The 21,172-nt window shown below is 44.4% G+C and overlaps 2 protein-coding genes across 2 annotated transcripts; one reads left to right on the top strand and one right to left on the bottom strand.

The window, feature by feature from the left end:
* Positions 1-198: 198 nt before the first annotated feature.
* slc25a12 (solute carrier family 25 member 12) lies at positions 199-8,151 on the bottom strand. Its single transcript, XM_030363553.1, has 18 exons — positions 8,071-8,151; positions 7,279-7,332; positions 6,220-6,365; positions 5,598-5,713; positions 5,118-5,257; positions 4,500-4,646; positions 4,067-4,205; positions 3,727-3,820; positions 3,494-3,578; positions 3,056-3,137; positions 2,794-2,952; positions 2,385-2,437; positions 2,189-2,269; positions 1,852-1,992; positions 1,598-1,736; positions 1,165-1,323; positions 986-1,076; positions 199-717 (listed from the first exon to the last, which is right to left on the bottom strand). The coding sequence occupies exons 1-18, from the start codon at positions 8,080-8,082 to the stop codon at positions 513-515; spliced, it is 2,043 nt and encodes a 680-aa protein (XP_030219413.1). The 5' UTR covers positions 8,083-8,151; the 3' UTR covers positions 199-512.
* Positions 8,152-9,027: 876 nt separating this feature from the next.
* On the top strand, positions 9,028-12,011 carry metap1d (methionyl aminopeptidase type 1D (mitochondrial)). Its single transcript, XM_030363561.1, has 10 exons — positions 9,028-9,087; positions 9,439-9,602; positions 9,870-10,019; positions 10,246-10,394; positions 10,646-10,688; positions 10,808-10,971; positions 11,246-11,343; positions 11,430-11,477; positions 11,556-11,634; positions 11,801-12,011. Exons 1-10 carry the CDS (start codon positions 9,048-9,050, stop codon positions 11,883-11,885), a joined length of 1,020 nt encoding a protein of 339 aa, XP_030219421.1. The 5' UTR covers positions 9,028-9,047; the 3' UTR covers positions 11,886-12,011.
* Positions 12,012-21,172: the final 9,161 nt, after the last annotated feature.

Genomic DNA, 21,172 nt, shown 5'->3' with positions numbered 1-21,172 from the left:
TCAACACACCCTGCTCTAAGAAGCCCCTCCCCCTCCATGCTCACTGTCCAATCAGAGAAGTCCTACTCACACTGTGCATCAGACAGAAAAGAAATCAAATATATATATATAAGCTAATCATGAGCGAGCGACAGAAAACAAATAGTGCCAAATGCTCTGCTAAGGTTTGTCTCTCTGGAGTTTAAATGTTTTCGTTCATGTTTTTTTTTTTTTTTTTTTTTACAAATGCTCGGGAATGGGGGGAAGGGTACACATAATTGGAGAGCATTAGAAGACGCATGCAGCCACTGAAGACGCGCCTCGGGGCAGCTCCTCTGCTGCTCCTTCACCCCCGCCCAGTATCTTTGTTCTTCCGTTTCATGGCTCCTCGTGTGGAGTGCTTTACAATGTGTGTTTGTGCGTATGTGTGTATGTGTATGTGTTTGTGTGTGTGTATGTGTCCCTCTCTCCCAGTAGTAGTAATGGTGGTGGTGGGGGAGGAGGCGAGAGACGGTGATCTGCAGGGGCCCGCTCTAGGGGGCCGGCGTCTTGGCGGGCTCCGCCTGGTGTATGCTGACCACGCCCGAGGACTTGAACTTGGGCAGGTGGAGGCCGAACTTGTTCTCCACGCCGGCGAAGGTGGCGGCTGCCAGACGGTAGCCGCCCACGTGCTCGGCGTGGATGGGGGGCAGCTCCGAGATGCGGGACTTGGGGGTGGGCTCGGAGCCGGCAGGACGACTGGGGGGGGGGGGGGGGGGGAGGAAGAGAGATAGAAAATACGTTTTTTCCCAGAGAATTACATTTAATGTCTAGGGTGACGTCCTGCTGTGAGGTAAAGGGTTAATGACCATGACCGCCATCACAGGCTGGGTTTGAACCCTTTGGACCTAACCCAGTCAAATTCTGGGGGCTGGCGGCCTTACATCGGGGGGATACATCAGCCCACTGCAAATGTATGCTAAACGACCGACTGAACTGGAGAGGCGATATGCTAGATTCCACTTACTGTCCGCCAAAGTCCACATAGAACCACCTCTGCAGGAGCTCATAGGTCAACAGAGTCACACCAAACTGAGGGGAGGACCGGCACACACGCGCTGGGGAGGGAAGAGAACACACAAACACAGGTCATCCTCCTCCTCCTCCTCCTCCTCCCCCATCACCATCCACAGGAGCGCGTCTCACCTCCGGCTCCCTTCCACAGGGCTCTGAACCCCTCCTCCTGCATGATCTTCCTGAAGCAGTCGATGACGCCCGTGTAGCTGGTCTGGCCCGCCCTCGCCGCCACCTGCAGCCGCGTCTTGATGACGTCCGCGGGGGTCACCAGGGAGGCGGCGGGAATACCTGGCGTGGGTCAGCGGCGCAGTCAGTTGGCGGTCAATCCTTGATTGACATCTCTCGGGGTCATTAGTATTTTGGGTTGGGGTTAGTGTTGTAGGTTACATTCTGGATAATCTCTAAAACCTGGATCTTGGCATTACAAATACCATTATCATAACCAAGGTGGTTTTATGAATGACAAATATACATATTCTCTTTCAATTTTGAATACGATTTTTGAATAAGTTATAATGTCGTTATATCTATTTAATTTACTTTCTCTTTTAAATGAGGTTACCTGCAATGGCGCCGGCGGTGAGCAGCTGCAATGCTCCCAGCCTGCCTTGCTCATCAGCAAACTCTGCCTTGACGTGGGCGTACACCGGGAAATATATGGCTGAGAAGGGGATGTCCCTCAGGAAACATGCTTTGGCTCCCTGGACGGGCGAACACAAAGAAAGAGTAGAATCAAGAGTGTGGGAAAGCAAAAAATCATTTTGAAATGTGAGGCCGTGGGAGCCGGACGCCGGCGACGGTTAACCCCTGAGGTACCTTGTAGAGGCCGAAGAAGCCCAGGTCGCGGACCACGTTCAGGGCGCTGACTCGGGGGCCGGTGGTGATCTCCCCGGCCACCTGCAGGCGGATCTTGACGATCTCCAGAGGGTTGGTGAAGATGACCTGGGAGCCCCCGGCCTGCGGAGAGCGAGAGAGAAGACGTTAGAGCGCCGCCAGGTGGAAACAACGCGCTGCGGCTCAAAGGGAGCAATTTGTCACCTCGGTTGTCATTGGTTATCAGATTAATAATTAATTATGTATAATCATATGACAAAATAAAGTCTGAATATAAAAGAGGTGACCCCCAAAGCCCCACAGGGTGGGCTCTACTTACACACGCTCCCGACATAACCTCTGCGAAGAGAGGAATGGAGCCGTCTTTGGTGGTGAACTTGTCTCTCACAAAGTCATTGACCTGCAGACAGGAACACACAGTGAGCGGTGGGGGGCTTCACATCAGACAGGCGGGAGGGGGGGGGGGCGGCTGGAGGGGCGGCGAGTGGAGGCTAGGGAGAGGTGGGGGGGCTCACCGTGAGTTTGATGGCCTTCTCCGGAGCCACGCCTATGAGCTGGGGGACCAGACCTGGGGGACGGCGTCAAACAGGGGGACAGCGGCGTTTGAATTCAACGGACACCAAGTCACACAGGGGCAGAGAATTCTCAGAACAAAACAGTTCATCAGAGACTTAATCCATGCGTTATTACGGATTAAATTAAGAGTCGTGATGCATAATTCGGAGCAAGAATTTCTCGTCCATACGACCAACTTTTTGAGAATGTGCTAGAGGTTGCATAAGGTAGAGTCATTTGCCATTATCCAGGTTGCAAGCGATACAGGGTCAAACTCGAGCGATATACAGTGAGGGGAGCGATGAAGGAGAGGGGTTGGAGAGAGGGAGAGCAGAAGGAGGGACAGAGGCCGGCGTGGCCGGGGCCTACCTCTGTAGAAGCCGAAGAAGCCCTCGTAGCGCAGCACCTTCTTGGCGCAGTCGAAGCTGTTCTTGTACATGAGCTCTCCCACGAAGGAGCCCGTGGACCTCTGGTTCTGCATGCGGGTCTTCACCAGGTCGATGGGGTACACCGCCGTGGCCCCCGTGGCTGAGTGGACACACACACACACACACACACGCGTCAGACCACATGACAGGGGGCTAGATGGCTTGTCTGAGCCCGGTGTTGTGTCTCTGTCAGCAGGACTGACCTCCAGCGATGGCGCCAAGGGAGAACCTGTAGGCAGACTCCGCTGCTTGGAGATACACCGGCCTCGATGTGTCCCCCTGGGCCTGGGAACACACACACACACACACACACACACACACACACACACACACACACACACACACACACACACACACACACACACACACACACACACACACACACACACACACACACACACACACACACACACACACAAGGTATCTTTACCAACCCTGAGGGGCAAATTGATACACAGCCGGCAGTGAAAAAGAAGCAGCAAACACATAACGTATAAGACAACAAATAACACACACACACACACACACACACACTAAATAAATGGTTGTTATGTCAGCTCTTCAAGGGAGCGTGTCTGCAAACGTATCTAGCGGATAGCACTCACTCCCTCACTGCAGACACATCACCACACGCCCAGTACCTGTTTCTGGGCCTCCACCAGGTGGTAGGGCAGAGAGCCTTCCTCTAAGGGGGCTATCCTCTCGATGTCGGCCAGGTTCAGACGCCTAGTGAGACGCACAGGACGCAGAGCCACCTCAACATTAGGTGGCGTACTAAAACAGTTTGGGGTCCATGCATATTCTGTATGCCTGAATTTCATGTTCATGCTTTTTGATGATGACGATGATGATGGAGACGAAGAGCGTTTCTTACCCAGAGGCAGAGTGAAGCCCGGAGAGTTGGTACAGGATGTCAATCTCCATCGGAGTGACCTGGCCAAACCTGTTGGCGGCGTGGACAAACTCCTCTACAGGAAAACGGGGGGAAGGGGAGAAAGACATTTCATCAGTTGCCATGGATACATGACACCAGTTGCTATGGATACTGCCAGATAAAGAAACAGTCACCGTCCCCCAATCTTAAAAAAACTTGCCTGTGTGTGTGTGTGTGTGTGTGTGTGTGTGTGTGTGTGTGTGTGTGTGTGTGTGTGTGTGTGTGTGTGTGTGTGTGTGTGTGTGTGTGTGTGTGTGTGTGTGTGTGTGTGTGTGAATACCTTTGGTGACCAGCGTGTCCTTGCGCGTGCCGGCCAGTGTGCTGTAGATCTTGCGGATCAACTCCATGTTGTTGAGGAGGGAGTTGAAGGCGTTGAAGTAGGAGAAGCTGACCATGTGCGAGGTGTTGCCCCCTGCAGCCTAGAGAAGGGAACAGCGACTTGTTATCACTAGTGGGGAGGGGAGATCAGCCACTGAACAGGGCCGTTGCCCTTTCACTTTCAAACTTATTGGTGACATTATCGGTATGACATTTAGCAATGTTGAAATGGGAACAGATAAGTGAACGGAGGGGAATCGTACAGATAAAAGTCACGGGGGCAAAATTACAACAAGGCCCAGATGAAACCAAAAACCAAATTGGTCTCATAGTAATTTGAGTCGTAAATCTGCACAGTTTAGTTTGCAAATCAGATAACAGTGAAACCCCCTTACCGAAACCAGGTTCTCCTCCACAAATGGCGTGAGCATGTGGTGCCGGATGGTGGCCATGATGTCACTGAAGTCCATGGCAGAAATGGCGCCGCTCTTGCCATTGTCCTTCTGGGCAAAGGCCTGGCGGGCATGCTCCAGCTGCAGCTCCTACACAACACATCACAGGGCCGGGCGGTCAAACACAGGAGCCCAGAGCCACACAGCACGTCTTTTGGGCCAATGTGGGGCTGATATAAGACATTAATGCTCATGAGCACTATGGAAGTCAGTGTAAGAATTTACAGTATTGTAAATACTGTGTATTTAGCGTGTATCTTTATTTTTACAAGATCCCATATTTTACTATTTTTATATTTGGAGTATTTAAAAGTGTGATATCTGATATGTATATATATTTTGACTTTGACTACGAAAATATTTTTTCTCATGCCAATAAAGCTTTTTTTAATTGAATGGCACGTTTATGTCTATGTTTTTTGCAAAGCTCTGAATTAGTTAGGGTCTCAACCGCTTCAGAGGCCATCCCCCCCAAAAGAGCAAGGCAAAACTCCTTTAATATGTGTGTACATAATGGAATTATTGTGCGTGTGCATGCATGTGTGCGTGACCCAGTCGTACCTGCAGGAACTGGGTGAACTCCAGGTAGCTGAGGCGTTTCTTGCGGTCGTGGCCGAAGTGCAGGCGGATGAACTCACAGTCCCAGTTGAAGGGAATGTGGTGGTGCACCGTGGTCTGGCCGAAGATATCTCGCACATTCTCTGCATGTTCAATTAGAAACGTACCCGTGAGCCACGACAAAACACAGCCCTTCCATCCTCTTTAGTCAAATAGCTGCCTTGATCTGCATTTACGTCACACGTTTAATACACAAGTCCCCTGTTGTCTAAGTACGACAAAACGTGTGTGATTAACATCGGCAAGAAGAAAATCCACACGTCGAAGGCTAAGTCTTATATAATCTGGTCAACAATACATCGCCTAAAACCAAAAGGAACACAACGGGTCCTTGTAGAACTCCATAGTTAACTCAGGGTGTGTGAAGTATTGCAGAGAGTAAACCCACTTTTCTAATGGACACATGAAACCCGTTTCTCCTACCAAAGGAAATGTCTCCTGTTCCTGTCTTGTCAAACAGCTGGAAAGCAACTATGAAGAGGGCGTCTGGGACACACAGCACCGACTCGAATGCTAGGAACTCCTGGAATGAGATCAGTCTGAGTGTGTGTGTGTTTGTGGAGAAGAGACAGAGAGACAAACATGTGTTATACTTTGTAAAGGGATCATCAATAGCCTTGGTTAGACGGAAAGGATGAGTCCTGTAATGACAATGCAATGTATCGTGATGATCAGAGTAACACCATTTTTTCTTTTTATTGGAGTATATTTGCCCAACCTACAGTAAGAGTTTAAAAGGATCTAAAAGGACTTCCAACCCTTCCTCTTTTCAGATGTAATGATTAACCCACATAATCAGGACTTAATTCATGCACTAATCATAGAATAATAAAGATAGCCCATGAGATTTTAGATTTATTATATCAGTAAGCTGACCTAATAGCGATCGTGGATCAGACAAGACCCACTCCAACTTCAATTAGCGATGATAAACACAACGTGAAGCTCTCTTTGTGTGTGTGTGTGCGTGTGCGTGTGTGTGTGTGTGTGTATACGTGGGTGTGTGTGTCAGTCAGCTTTTGTGTTGGGTTGTGTTTGGATCTACCCGTCTTTAGTGGTGTCTGCCACTCCAGCGATGAGTTGGACAGTTTTGGGGTTGTGGTGGATTTGCGTGTGCAGTCCCAGGTACTTCTGGACAAAGTCTCCTGGGGTCATTAACTTCTCGCCATCCTTGTCTGCTACGCTGGCATACTGAAGGAGGAGACGACAACACCAGAGGGTTTCAAGCTTGTGAAGCGCACCCTCATAAAATACAGTTTACACAGACACACGACATCTGGGGTGGGTAAACATTTCTTTATTATGTGGCGAGGAAACTACTAAATTTAGCACTTATCTTCATACAACATTTCAGAAACACTACACTGCAAATAAGGCAACAAGAACATTGCATATGCAAAAACACCCCCCCACCCCCAAGGTCTTTGCAGGCTATGCATCCAACATAGCCTCGAACACATGTTTGCGTGTGACGGTTGTGGTTTTGTGTTTAACAAGCCGAAAGCGCCTACAGAATTCCGTCTGTTGCAAGCCCCCCACTAGCCTCGGCTGACCTCCCCAGCACTAAACACATTAAAAATACCTTTAAAACACTCCGCCTACATTTCAAATCACTGCTCATACACAAAGCACAAGGTAGTCGGATTGGATCCACTGAGACGAAACGTTTAATAATTATATAACAAAGTGAGCCAAATACTGCCACACATAGAACCAACAGGGCTTTGTAAGCAAGAGGGGAAAATAAGTAAACGAAAGCAAAATATGCAGCCACCTAGTGATGGTTCACATAGAACCAGCTGATTACACAGTCGTTACAATGGCTTTACATAACCAATCATTCACGGAAATCATGACTTTCGAAGGCAATTGTAAGTAGCCTGCAGGACTAGCCTTCAAATAAACCCTAATTTGCTTGAGACTTGGGCAATCAAACGGTATGGGAGCACAATTATGTTGTAATATGTTGTAATTCAGATCGTGTGACACAACCTTAGAAGACCTCGAGTTATGAAATTGGTTGTTGTTGAATCAAAGTTGAAACGATATAAGTATGAGTAACATGAATGAATATATATTTAGTTATTAGATAAATCGTACTTACTTTCTGGAAGATTGCCTTGAGCTCACTTGGGTCCGCTCGTTTGGTGGATTGTATCTGGAGACAATTCAATAAATTGATTTAGTATGTTGTCCAAACTCTGCAGAAATTCCATGTATCGTCTACGAGGTGAAGCGGGGATTATTATTCATAAGCGGGGAGCTATGATATTAATCACACAACACCAAGCCCAGAGCAGCTCAGGGTTGAGGTCTCCTTGAAACGGCCCCAACCTTGAGACAGCTCAGCCCTCAACAGCGGGCTCAAAGGGACTCAAACGACAAACTAAGGCTACAAACACTGTACCGTGAGGTGGCTATCCGAGCAATAACCAACCAGCCAGCTATAAAACCAAACAATCGGAGCTAGTAAAGGCTAGCCGGGGTAGCTAGCGATGTAACCATTCAGATGGAAGAGGACACAAACCGTACGCTGGATTGAATAGGTTTAGCTCCAAGAACCAAGAAGACAAGGACGAACACAGGGGAAAATAATGGTTTACACGAAGCGAAACCAGCCGAGTCTCGATCTTTGATCTCATCGATCAGTCTGACAGCTGGTTAGCAGCACAGCGCCTAGCTGGAGGTTGAGGATGTATCATCAAGGCCAGCCACCGCCGGGCGTTAGCCCAGTGATGCTACAGCCTCCCGACACACACTATCTATCTGCTCCTTTTGTACTCGAATAGAGCCAGCACTCCTATCTTCACCGTTCACACGCTACAAAACTACCAAAAGCATGCAGCAATTGAAAGAAAAAACGTCAAAACGGTTAGGAGAGCTCTGCCGAAGTCACCTTGACCGCCATGCTGGTGTGACGTCACGTACAGTGACGAGCGAGCGGACGATGCGCGCTCTCTGGGTCTCGTCTTGTTGTAGGCAAAGAGAAGTGTGACACATGATGGGGGGTGAGGTGCTAGGTCGAGGACGCAGTGTCGGAGGCGAGGGGTCACATTGTTTAGCCTAATGTGTAACCAATGTGTGAAACAATAGGTACAGACAGGTTGATGATCTGCATGTCTGTCTACAGTATAGTGTGTAACCGGGTCGAGGTAAACACCCAAACGTCATGTGTCAACACTGGGAAGATGATGTGAACTGCTTCACTTTCGAGGAATGCACCGAATAGATTATGCTGCTGATAGCATTTTTTACGAGTGGACGAGTGATTGTTAACTTCAATGACAGTCGTAAGGTGTGCGTGTAACTGTCAGTGTGGTCTCTGCTATGCTCACCTATATCTCGATAAATGTCCAGGTCTAGTGATGAAACCAAACCCTCTCATGTCCACACAACACATGCATATCTTGGCATGATTTGTTGAAAGGATCATATGTTATGCATGTCTGCATGGATAACGTTTTGCACATGTATATCTGTTTCAAGTGTTCATGTGCACACAGTTCACAACGTGCTCGTTTGATAAATAACAGCCTATACAATGACTGACCACAGTTTATTTGATATGTACGCGTATTATAAGTCAGTATGTAGCAGATCTTACGAAGGCATAGGAATGCGTATCCATACATGACTGTCACTCGAGAGCTCACCTACTACTACTAAGTACTTTTAACTACTAATAATTAAATTGTATTAACTATTTTTTTAAGTGCAATTGTTTTTCTAAAATAAATAAAACTAGTACTATTTATTTATTTATTTGTTCTAAAACAATAAAAAAGATAATTGCTGACGTTTATAGAAACGGGTATTTCAGCCTGATCTTCCGTGTGCGTATCCATAGCACGTGACTACTTGTTGTATGACAATATGGCGGCGCCCTGTTTCGCTGGCTTTGCGTCGAAACCAGGTATTGGTAACGCACACTGTTCTCTGTCAAACAGGAATGATTGCGTTTGCGATATCACAGCATCTGTCAAATCTACCTGTTCAATAGATACATTTGCAGATATCGATGCAGGTGACGCGTGTCAGATCCGATGTAAATAGCTACTACTGCTTTTGACTGTGTTAGTAACGCTACTTAAACTCATTTTGTGTAGTATTAAAACTAAAATCTATCTTGTATCACATTTTTCAAAAGTAAAGGCTTGTCGTATAGACAAAGGCAGCACGTATGGAACTTCTCCACCCCAATGACAAAACGTGCTCGGATTTTTCTTTGGCCTCAGTCCTGTCAGATGTTTATTTCTGTCTCCAGGGCTGGGAGGTTCCCTCCGGAGAGCCTGTGCTCTGTGGATGCACGGTCCTGCTGTCCCACGTCAACAACACAGGAGGTTCTTCTGGCGGAAGTGGAATAATTCGGATTTTTCTCATAATGTTGTTCGGCCGGCTACCGTAAGGCCTGCTTACTCCGTTCCCAAGGTACAAATTAAGGGAACAACCATTTTTATTTGAGGGTTCCACCTTGCCCTGTGAACAATTGCAAAGAGACTTGTCTTTTAATTCACATTCTATTAAAATACCACTGTCATAGAAATTTAAATACTTTCGTTTTCACTTGCTTAATGAATGTTTAGTTAAAAACTGCTGATAAAGTCATGTCATGTTAAAACAGATCACTAAAGTTGAACTATATCACTGGCAAATAAAATATCCAATGATCCGTTTCTCTCTGGATCCTTTCCAAAGCACATCGTGCGACCTAACTATATTGGCAAAGCAGTGGTCCCAGAATGGCCAGACTATATAGAGCTCAAGGACCAGGAGCAGATCGCGGGGCTCACCAAAGCCTGCCAGCTGGCAAGACAGGTGTTGCTACTGGCTGGACGTTGTCTCAAGGTTGGTCATATGCATGCATCCCTTCATTTGTGTAATAAACTAGATGTTATTATCACATTCTCAATTAGTATCACATATGCTACGATGCGAAAAAACGAATTTGTAGTAGTTTGTATCTTCTGTGAAAGCCCATGGCCAAGAATACAAATAATAGGGTGCCTGCTATAATGCAACTGTCTCTCTGTTTAAAGGTATAATGCATTTATCCTGTCGTTGTTGTTTTTAGGTTGGCATGACGACAGATGAGATAGACTTCATAGTCCACCAAGAGACGATTAAACACAATGCGTATCCCTCCCCTCTCCGATACGGGGGGTTCCCCAAATCAGTCTGTACTTCTGTCAACAACGTCATCTGTCACGGTATACCGGACAGGTACACACACACGCACATACACATACACATGCATACATACATACATGCATACATACATACATACATACATACATACATACATACATACATACATACATACATACATACATACATACATACATGCATACATACATATACATATACACATATACACACACACACACTATGTTGCAATGCTTGTTTTCAGATGTTGAACTAGTGGTTGACCAAAGATAAATCTCATTGTGCTAAACCATGGTTATTTCTTGCAGCCGTCAGCTCCAAGATGGAGATATCATTAATGTTGATGTGACTGTAAGTTGATGTGCCTTTACTGGTGCTACCGCCACACTTATGTGCACAAACAAAAGTAATTTGAATGTTCTGATGCACAAGGTTCCTGTGTCTATTATCCTGTCTTTTTATTTATGCAGGTTTACTTTGAGGGTTACCATGGCGACACCTCAGAAACCTTCTTGATTGGCCAGGTGGATGAGCCCGGGCAGCGGCTGGTTGAGATAGCGAAGCGCTGTCGAGACGAAGCCATCGCTGCTTGCAGACCTGGCGCGCCGCTCAGTGTCATAGGAAACACTATTAGGTCTGCACGCCTAACTACCTTTCCGGCCTATCTATCATCGTTCTTATTCTAGTGCCACTACTTCCTCCCTTTTTTATTTTCCTTTTCTCTCTTCCTTCCTTACTTACTTTTTCCTACTTTTCTTCCAACCCTCCTCTCTTCCTTTCTTACTTCTTTACTTACACATTTCCTTTCCGTGGCTTGCCTAGAAAATGCATGCATGGATAAAGTGTGTTGCTCTACAATTTGTCAAGTATTTTATTTTTTCGTCTAATGTCTTGCTGTGCATTTGCAGTGAGATAGCCCTCACAAGTGGCTTTGAAGTGTGTCCCTATTTCATTGGCCATGGAATAGGCTCCTACTTTCATGGTCATCCTGAAATCTGGCATCATGGTAAACGTTTATTTTTATTCAAAATATATACAGGATTTATGGCTTTTAGAACTTCCATTTAACCTTATTACCTTTTTCTTTATCAGCAAATGACAATGACATGACCATGGATGAAGGCATGGCCTTCACAATAGGTTAGTCAAGTTCATGTGTCGCTTCATAATATCGTGTATGGCTGTGAATGTTGGAGTTCACCTTCCTCTGATTTGCAGAACCCATAATAACGGAGGGATCTTCAGAGTTCAGAATCCTGCGAGATAAATGGACAGCAGTTTCTGCAGATGACAAAAGGTATGTTTGTATAGGGTCTAACAAAGAGATAACAGCTAACCATTGCCGAGCCATCACGGTATCAACATCATTCTACAACCACAACTAACAATAGATAAGGTATACCGTTTTTACACTGCATCATAAATGAGATGTGAATTTTGAGATGTGACGTATACATTTGCAGGTCAGCTCAGTTTGAACACACAGTGGTCATCACCTCGGATGGGGTAGATATCCTTACCAAGCTTCCAGAAGAGAGCAGTCTGTGACCTGGTGGAATCCATGGTTCCTGGCCTGGATACTAATATTTAGTGTGTATGTGTGCATTGTGTAAATTTCAACTTGTATGTATAAAGACACAGATAAAGTATCATTTTATTGTAACTTTCATGCCATAAGTCTCAATGTTTTTATTTAAAAGTGTTTTAACAATTTATCATTTATTAGACGAAGGACATAAAGTGTATGGTGGTTGTACCTCAAACCATAATAACTGTAGTTTAGTTGCCTTCAAGCTTGTGGGCTTTGGATAACTTCATGTGTTTGTTTTTAAATGGTGGATTATTGGCCACATTGACAGGTCGGGCCTATCAGCAGTCGTTGATTATCTGTCGGCTGGACTGTCTTGCACTGCTGACCTGCACTACTGTAAGGCAGGCATTTTGCTGACTGTATCCCTGAGCAACGTATCTGAGTCTACACCCCAAAATACCGGGCAGAAATGTCACTAACTACACATTATGTCATTCAGTATTATGCATTGTTGGCACACTGAGTAACAGAAATGTCCCTAAAACCAGAAAAATTAGCATAGTCAAGCCCCGACTTCTCATTTGATAACCAATGTCGAAAACATTCAAGAGGCTTTTCCATCCCTTTCCTTTTGGGAACACTAGCTTCACATATTTAAAATGTAATCACGTTGAATTGCTCCTAGTGGCCCAGTTGCAAGTTCACCAATCAGCCAATAGATGGCAGCATGACTATATTTCAGCATGGACATAACGAATAGGGTTTCTTTCTGAACAGAATTGGCAAGTAGCACTAAGGTAACTACTTTGAAGGTTAATCATTTTGCAGAGTTAAACGAATCAACTCCCTTTGTATATAGTTGTTTTATGACGTTGCCCATTTAAATGGTAAAATGTCTATTTTGTGCTTTAATTAACATTCATAAAATGGAAAACGTACATTAATTACATAAAAACATAATCCAAGGTTAAGGGCTAAAGGCTGGCATAAATAATTTAAAACACTGCACTCTTACCACACGCAGGATTGGTTGGCTGATACCCTTCAGCCATGGCCTTGAGGCAGCATTCCTTGGGCATTTTTCATTTTTTCTAAACTTTCTTGTCTGCAGTTGGAATTGATAAAGAATAAGTTCCACTGTTTCCAGGTCCCTTCTCCTTATTCTTATGCTAACCCTTATTTCCCTTCATGTACTTCAGATTTACATGCCAACACCTGTTCCCATGTAAATCGAAATTGCTTTACTATGTATGAGGACATCAAGTTCTGGGGATATATCTGCAAAGCTTTCAATTTGGTGAGCTGTGTGTTTGTGTGCGTGCATGCGTATGTACTGTAGAGCATATCACAATGCCAGTTAAAGTTGTGCAGGAAGGATTAGATAAATAAAGGTGGGTCAGCTTATCTCATATGACTAGCTTCAGCTAAGGAAATGATTCACACTCTGACTGGAGTAGGTCTACAGTAAATCATCCAGTAATCCATCATAAACCCAAGTCATGAAACGACACAATATTTCAAACATTTGACTTCACATTCCAGGTATTTAAATCTCAAAAAAACCCAAAACAATTTTCTGTGGAGGTTGTTCTGTCTCGTCAAACCAAAAAAACATTGCGCATGATAACAACAACAAATACCGCAGGATATCGGGTTATGAAGAACAGGGTGTGTGTGCGCCTTTGTACAGGCATGTGCATGTGTCTTCCTGTGAGTCAGTAGCAGTGTTCAACTATTCATCGTGGTCTCCCTCCCTGTCGAGGCTTGGCTGCAGACACATGAGGTGAAGGGAGGCTAGGCAGGCGTTGGGACAAGTGAGAGTTTGTGTTTTTTTTTGTGTTTAGTGCAGTAGAAGGGTGAGTAAGTGTGGAGTTCAGAGAGGGAGGGATATAGGCAGGATACAGAAGGGCTTTTTGGGTGAAGGGAGTGGTAGGGCGAGGTGTCGAATTGTGGAGGAATTCTCTCTCCTCTCTGCAAGTCGGGACACATCCTCCTGTGGTGTTGTTTTTGGTTGTTTCGATTCCTTTAATTCTTTGCTCTGCTGTATCCCATTCTGAACCTGAATTTACAGGCTCTTTATTTTAATAACTTTTTTTTACCCAGCCATTGTCCTCGGATAAGATTATGATAACATTATTAGACTTTTATCGTTTCTATTGCATTTTCTCTCCATAAATGATACATTGGTCCCATATGTGACTCAACCCCCTACATCTAGGAACCCCCCAGTATTTGCCACTGTTCTGTCAGCAGTTTAGTGATTGGGTGAAATCGTCTTTATAATCCACTCTAACAGTCCAGTAAGTGTTGAAGTATGTAAATACATGTTTGACTGTGTGTGTGTGTGTGTGTGTGTGTGTGTGTGTGTGTGTGTGTGTGTGTGTGTGTGTGTGTGTGTGTGTGTGTGTGTTTATGTCTGAGAGAGAGCATGCATGTGTGCCATTATTGCTATTCATGGTTGACACTACCTGTGATATATTACACTCACTTGTTACAATTGACCAAGGGAATGCCAGGTTTCCTAGGTTACCGGGGGAAATGTGCCATCAACAAGGTACTAGCATTCCAAGTATCTGTGAAGACAGGTTTAACACATACATACGCACTGACAAACAAACAGTATATATATTGATCAAGGACAGAGACAAGTGAAGGGTTTTGCTGTAATACAGGAACAGTAAACCACGGCAGGGTTAGAATAATATAGCTTGGTACACAAGGAACAACCACACTGGAATAATTTAGTCCAAATCGATTTGATCAGAGTAACAACTTTGGTGGTTGAGAGAAAGCTGCACTCTGTACTGTACTGTTACACTTGAAGCTAGTATTGTCTGCACATCACCTTTGAAGGCAGAGGTGGAATATTCAAGGTTCAGAAAGTAAAATTTGTGCTCTTTTCCCTTTCTTTTTGATCCGCCCATTAAATATGTAGACCACCTGATTCTGCTCATCGGGCCGAACTATAGTTGTGCCAGTTAGCAAATCCCTGTGGATCACTTCACATCAAGGGAATAACTCTTACCTTCTGAGCCTTTTGGCCAATTACTTTTTTGTGAAGTTGTTATCTTCCTCTTAATAATAATAATTGATTGAATTTATATAGTCACACTTTACAAAGAAAAACAAGAAAACTAAATACAAACAATTTTATAATAATAATAATGTATTGCATTTTACGGTGCTTTTCAATTCTCCAAAAGCTCTGTATAGTGAGTGTGTTGGTGTGTGTGTGCTGGTAAATGGATGGATAGTTTAAAGCTATACTGTTTTAACGCATCAATTCCACATTTTACCTTATTGTTGGTTGCAGAAGTATACAATACCTTCTTGAAAGTGGACAGTAGAGGCTATGCATTACAATAAGGGCCTGTCTCTCTGTGGTCACATGTTACAGTTGACCCACAGGAATGCATTATTTAAATCAATGTCACCAGACTCAGGGCTGGGCTTGCCTCTGCTTGATTGACACTTATAAGGTTAAACCTTTCCTCTTCTTCCCCAAGTAACTCCCTGCCTTTTGACACTATGGAAATGTTTTTTGGTGTGGTACATACATAGGGTGGATATGAAACATCAACCAGACCATAACCGCTCTATGATCCTTCTGCATAATGGAGGCAACACATAAAGTCTGTGAAAATACTTTTCTAAGTTGTTTGAAATGTGCCTCCAGGGTCAAATACATGCGTTAAAGTGGTGGTGTTTTGTTTACCCATGTGTCTAGTTGCCTTTTTCCCCCAAAGAGCAAAAGGGTGAGCTACACAGTTTTCCAGACCACTACATGGCAGTGGTCTGGAAAACCAATTTATATTACAAGATTTAAAATCAATTTAGAAATGTGTCAGTATTGGCAGATTTGTGTTTATTTTACCATTATTTTATTACCACTATATTAATGATAATTTTACAGGAAACATTATCCAGCAGTGAATATTGGCATCTGTAGCCCCTCTCGATCTTCTCAACGGGGGTCTGGTGACACTTATGCCGCTTCAATAGATGCATATAAGTACAGTATAAGTACAGTATCAAAGGAAGTTTAAATAGTGCAGAGCCTTTAATGTCTGGATTAAGGGGGTGAAGCCACACCAGAAGCACTCGCACGCCTGGTATCTTGTTTTCTCTCTCTCTCTCTCTCTCTCTCTCTCTCTCTCTCTCTCTCTCTCTCTCTCTCTCTCTCTCTCTCTCTCTCTCTCTCTCTCTCTCTCTCTCTCTCTCTCTCTCTCTCTCTCTCTCTCTCTCTCTCTCTCTCTCTCTCTCTCTCTCTCTGGTGTCCACCGCCCTGCACACTGGGTTAGTTTCTCTTGGTCTGGCCCAAACAAACCTGTTTAACAGCTGATAGGGATAGCCCTTGAGCTTGGGCCTGTGTGTGAGAGTGTGTGTGTGTTATAACTCATTATGCACCCAGCATGTGTCTAGTATAGTTCTATCTAATACAGTGTGTGGTTGAGCCCAAGTGGTATCAGAGCATGATAAGATAAGCCTCAAAGCAAAGCATTGAAATCTTTTTTTATGACTCGTGAGCAAAACTTGTCAGTCTTTTTCCACTGACAAACGCATCCATATGAATAGAATACCTGACACGACCCATATTAGTATAATATATAATAGTACTTATAATAGTCTCTTTACCTTATATAGTACCCATATGAGAATAATACCTTCCATAACTAATATTTGTGACTTTAATATCTAATAGTACCTAGAAGAGTATAATATTTAAAAAAACAATAATTGTGACTGTAATATCTAATAGTACACATACTAGTCTCTTTACCTTATATCATACCCATAGTAGTATAATACCCATACCAATAATAGTGACAATATCTTACAGTAGTGACTATAATATCTCACAGTACGCATAATAGTGATCTAATATCTTTCAGTATCCATGAGTATAATATGTCACACTACCCATACTAGTGAGTATTATATCTTACAATACAAATAATAGTGACTTTAATCTATAACAATATCCATACTAGTGAGTATAATACCTTAAACTACCAATATCAGTGAGTATTATCCTATTGCAACCATACTAGTTACAATAGAATCTTACAATACTGTATACTTCACCAGAGCGAGGGAAGTATACATTTTGGTTCATGGTAAAAAGTGATTATCAGTGTCCTGAATCTTCAGCTAGATGGTTTTATATTTTCCTAGATTGTTTGAAAGCTACATTGTAGTGCAACTCTCCGGTTTGAAGTCGAACAGACACTCACACTTTTGTATTGAGTGGAGATTTTGACCATTTCTTCTCCAGTACATCCCCCCTTTCTCGCACAGAAACGGCTCAATACAGCATCGATCTCTACAGCACCGTCAGCAGACAACTTGGGGAAGGTTGGAGTTGTGTGCATTCAATTCCAACACCCCATCCAGCTGCTCCAGGGATTGCATTGGCCATCTTCTACCATTATCACCACCACCACCAGCACCGCCCCCACCACCAATACCACCACATCGACACCAACACCACCATCACCATCAGCACCACCACCACAACCAAACCATCCCCACCAACTGCACCACGCCAACACCACCTTTACAACCACCATCAACACCACCTTCCCATGAACTACTACCATCACCACCATAACTTGCTATCCTAGTTCGCAAATTCAAAGTTGTTGGAGTTTGTTGGGTATTTTTATTTCCATTAAGTCTTGTGTTTTATGGATAAGACAGAAGAAGTGATAACATAAGTGTGTCAACATGTAATCTTGCTTAACTCAAAATGAGCTACAATGTGACCTCTTGCACAAGCAGGGATAAACATTGATTAAGGATTTAGGCATTCGACGCATTGATTAAGGATTGAGGCGGTTCCAACAAGTGAAAAAATGTTGGGCGCTGTTTTGCCAAAACAGCCAAGATGCTGGCAGCCTCGGTTGCCAGGTTACACAAGTCTCCTTTTTTATCCGAAAAAAACTATGTGTGTAACTAAGTGAATTACACAGGCACGTGCACAAACACACACAAAAACAAAAATACACACGTGCACAAACTCACCCACTCGCCCACACCCACTTGGCATCTATTCTAAGCCCACCTGCCACCAGGGAGACCCCCTCTTAACAATTCTGTAATCTCACATTACATCCACTGGGCAGACGGGACAGTCCCATGCACAGAGCAGAGGTGGTGTACGTATCTGGGGACCGGGGGGGGGGGGGGGGGGGGGGGGGGGGGGATTGGTAAGGGGGGGATTGGTAAGGGGGGGGATGAAGAGAAGATATCCATTACCTCTTATTGATTGTAATCAATATGCTCCTTGGCGTGTGAGGAAGAGTCAGTGATAGCTCACTTAACTGTGTCTGTGTGTGTGTGTGTGTGTGTGTGTGTGTGTGTGTGTGTGTGTGTGTGTGTGTGTGTGTGTGTGTGTGTGTGTGAGTGTGTGTGTGTGGGCTTGAATTTGCGTGCAATGTTTTAAATATGAGACTATGGCTTCTTCTAAGAATGGGGATCAATACTGTGAATAACAAGAAAACCCTGGAGAATTGCAAATGAGAGGTTTGTCCCCTCAATGTCACTTGTTTGCTCACTGACAGCTCTTTCTGTCAAACTGTTAACAATGAAAGATATTTTAAATTAATCACAGGCTGTTGTAAATCATCTTCATCCAGTTTGTTTGTGTTTGAAGGACAGATGAATGTGTTTTTCCAAACTCTGCTATCTCCTTGCTTTCGTTTTGATTTACAGAATGTTAAAATTCCACAAATTAGAGGGTGTGTTTGTTTCATCAATCTTGAAGAACCCCAGTCTAACAAAATAATATGAAGAGATATGATAAATAATGTATTTGGTTGAAGAGAACAACCAATGGGAGACTCTAATGACATCACCAACACTGTCATGGTGTGTGAGTGTATACAATGTAATGTAAATCCCTTCACAGTCTTCCTATGCGATCGGCCTTGGAATCACCCCCCCCAACCTTAACAAAAAGGAATGCAGGCGCAGTCCTCATTGACAGAGACGAGCCATGCGTTTGCAGGATGCCTCATCTGCAACTCATGGTTTCAATCAGACATGCTCAGGATGAAAACCGGGAGCCTGAGTTCTAAAGAATGGTTGTCATTAAAAGTTATAGTGCAGTAATCAAATTGTGGCACAGTGTGGAAGTTTGTACATATCGAGGGCAGTAAAAAGGTTGTGAAACACCTAGTGTGTGCGTGTACCTAGTATGGGTGTGTGCGTGTACCTGAGTATGTGTGTGAGTGTGCGTACGAGTTAGTGTTTGAGTGTGTGGGAACATGTGTGTGTGCGAATATCTGTGTGAGTATGTGCTACCCCAGGCTATCTCTTTTCCTGCTGCGTCATAAAGTAACACACCCCAGTTATAACACGGCGCCTAATCTGTGCCACGCCCTCAGGTGAGTGTGCACTGCTCACACACTCACTCCCTGGGTGTCTTTGTATACGTCCTCTCTTGGCTCCGAAGCAAGGGTGGGGCTGGGTCGAGTGAGGGGGAGTAATTGGGTGGGTCTGTGTGGCGGTTCGCTAGCACAGGCTAGTCTGAGCATGGCAGTTGAGATGTAGTCAGCGCTTGTAGATGTGTGTGTGTGTGTGTGTGTGTGTGTGTGTGTGTGTGTGTGTGTGTGTGTGTGTGTGTGTGTGTGTGTGTGTGTGTGTGTGTGTGTGCAGGTGTGTGTGTCTGCATGAGAGAACACGTGAAGGGTGACTCTTCAGGGCTTGGTTTACTTGGCTCAGCTCTTGAGCCTAGGGCTCCGGATTTTCTTCTCCCTTTCGTACGTTTCAAAGTGGTGCAGGCATGTTTTGCTTGAAGACATATTATTTACAGTGGAAGACTAGGAACACATCCATATCAAATGCTTTCATGTTTTTTATGGTATGCCTTCACATACCATAAGTGTACTGCGTACTGTAAAGCTATTCGCTGTTCCCTAGGACCCCATAATAATGAGCAGTACAATATTTGTCTGCGGTAATACCTCAATAGTTATACATGTTATAGTATGTTACTATATAGTAATGTAGGGTTCTGCCAGAGAAGAGAGTCTAATGTGTAAACAACCCCCCCCCCCCCCACGTAACCAAGCGCCCAGTCCTAACAGATCCATCAACAGCAGAGTCGACATCTCCGCGTGCAGTGTCTGTGTTTATTATGATGATTCCTGTGTGTTTGTGTGTAGACAGTACCCTTTAATTCTCCCTAGAGACAGAGAGAGAAACAGAGAGAGTGAGAGATAGACAGAGCGCACTCAGAGGTAGAGAGAGAGATCTGACCGGGCAGATTTCTCTCCCTCTGACTGATGAAGGATGGGGTAGTTGGTGATGGATGGGGCTGAATTGGACAGGGGGTGATGGAGATGACAACAGGCAGTAATGTTAGAGGGAATGGAGGGGTGGGTACATTTGGGGATTAGTGGATGCAGGAAACACACAGTGATATGTTGTCATTCATGGCTGCTGAAAATATTGCAGAGTTTGCTGTGAAGATTGAAAGCCCACAACATATTGGCAAAATATAATACGGTTGGATGCTCATGCACACATACACACACGCACACGCACACGCACGCACACACACACACACACACACACACACACACACACACACACACACACACACACACACACACACACACACACACACACACACACACACACACACACACAAAAAAAAACACACCCAAAACACAAAAACACATGCAGTCTCTTGAGCATAAATTGTCCATTCTAATGAAATCTTCAACAAAGCCAAGCCCAGCTCGGCCTGTCTAATTACGTAATCCATGCACCCACGCCATGCGGTTTTCTGCAACAATTTTGAATTATGAGGAATAAACTCACATATCATATTGGCTTCTGATGGGTGCTTTATACTTAATATACACACCATAGTGGGAAAAATACAAACTTCAAATACATTTTTCCCAATTACAATGCGTGTATCATGTGATGTGGGCCCTTAAATAGGTGAGATGCTCCCTTCTTAAAAGACAGAGGATGTGAGGAAGATCCACACAGACATCCCTGAAATCCTGACTCTCTCCCCGACCTTCCCGTTATAATTCATTTTCAAGACTTTGATTGGGTCAGAGGGTATGTGGTGATAACAGGGGTCACAAACGCATCTTTTCATTGTTTCTCCGCCTCTGTAAGGTAGAAAAACCAATAACCAAGCATAACAGTGCTCTCATCTCCTTCAGTTCTCTCTCTCTCACTCTGCCCCTACTACTCTACCCCTACTGTGTCAGTGGGTATCCCGTTATCTATCTATCTCTCTCTCTCCTTTCTTGCTTCCCTCCCTCTCTTTCTTCATGTC

The sequence above is a fragment of the Gadus morhua genome, chromosome 8 (assembly GCF_902167405.1).
Source record: "Gadus morhua chromosome 8, gadMor3.0, whole genome shotgun sequence".
NCBI classification, from domain to species: domain Eukaryota; kingdom Metazoa; phylum Chordata; class Actinopteri; order Gadiformes; family Gadidae; genus Gadus; species Gadus morhua.
This window is presented reverse-complemented; position numbering and strand designations above follow the sequence as displayed.

What these genes read in the sequence shown, in the direction of transcription:
- slc25a12 (XM_030363553.1), bottom strand. An exon ending in CCTTGGCGCCATCGCTGGAG is followed by an intron (nt 2,953 to 3,055) that starts GTCAGTCCTGCT and finishes GTGTCCACTCAG; the next exon opens with CCACGGGGGCCACGGCGGTG. An exon ending in AGAAGGCCATCAAACTCACG is followed by an intron (nt 2,270 to 2,384) that starts GTGAGCCCCCCC and finishes TCCTGTCTGCAG; the next exon opens with GTCAATGACTTTGTGAGAGA.
- metap1d (XM_030363561.1), top strand. Translation starts at nt 9,048, where the DNA reads ATGGCGGCGCCCTGTTTCGCTGGCTTTGCGTCGAAACCAG. An exon ending in TCCTGAAATCTGGCATCATG is followed by an intron (nt 11,344 to 11,429) that starts GTAAACGTTTAT and finishes TTTCTTTATCAG; the next exon opens with CAAATGACAATGACATGACC. An exon ending in GTTTCTGCAGATGACAAAAG is followed by an intron (nt 11,635 to 11,800) that starts GTATGTTTGTAT and finishes ATACATTTGCAG; the next exon opens with GTCAGCTCAGTTTGAACACA.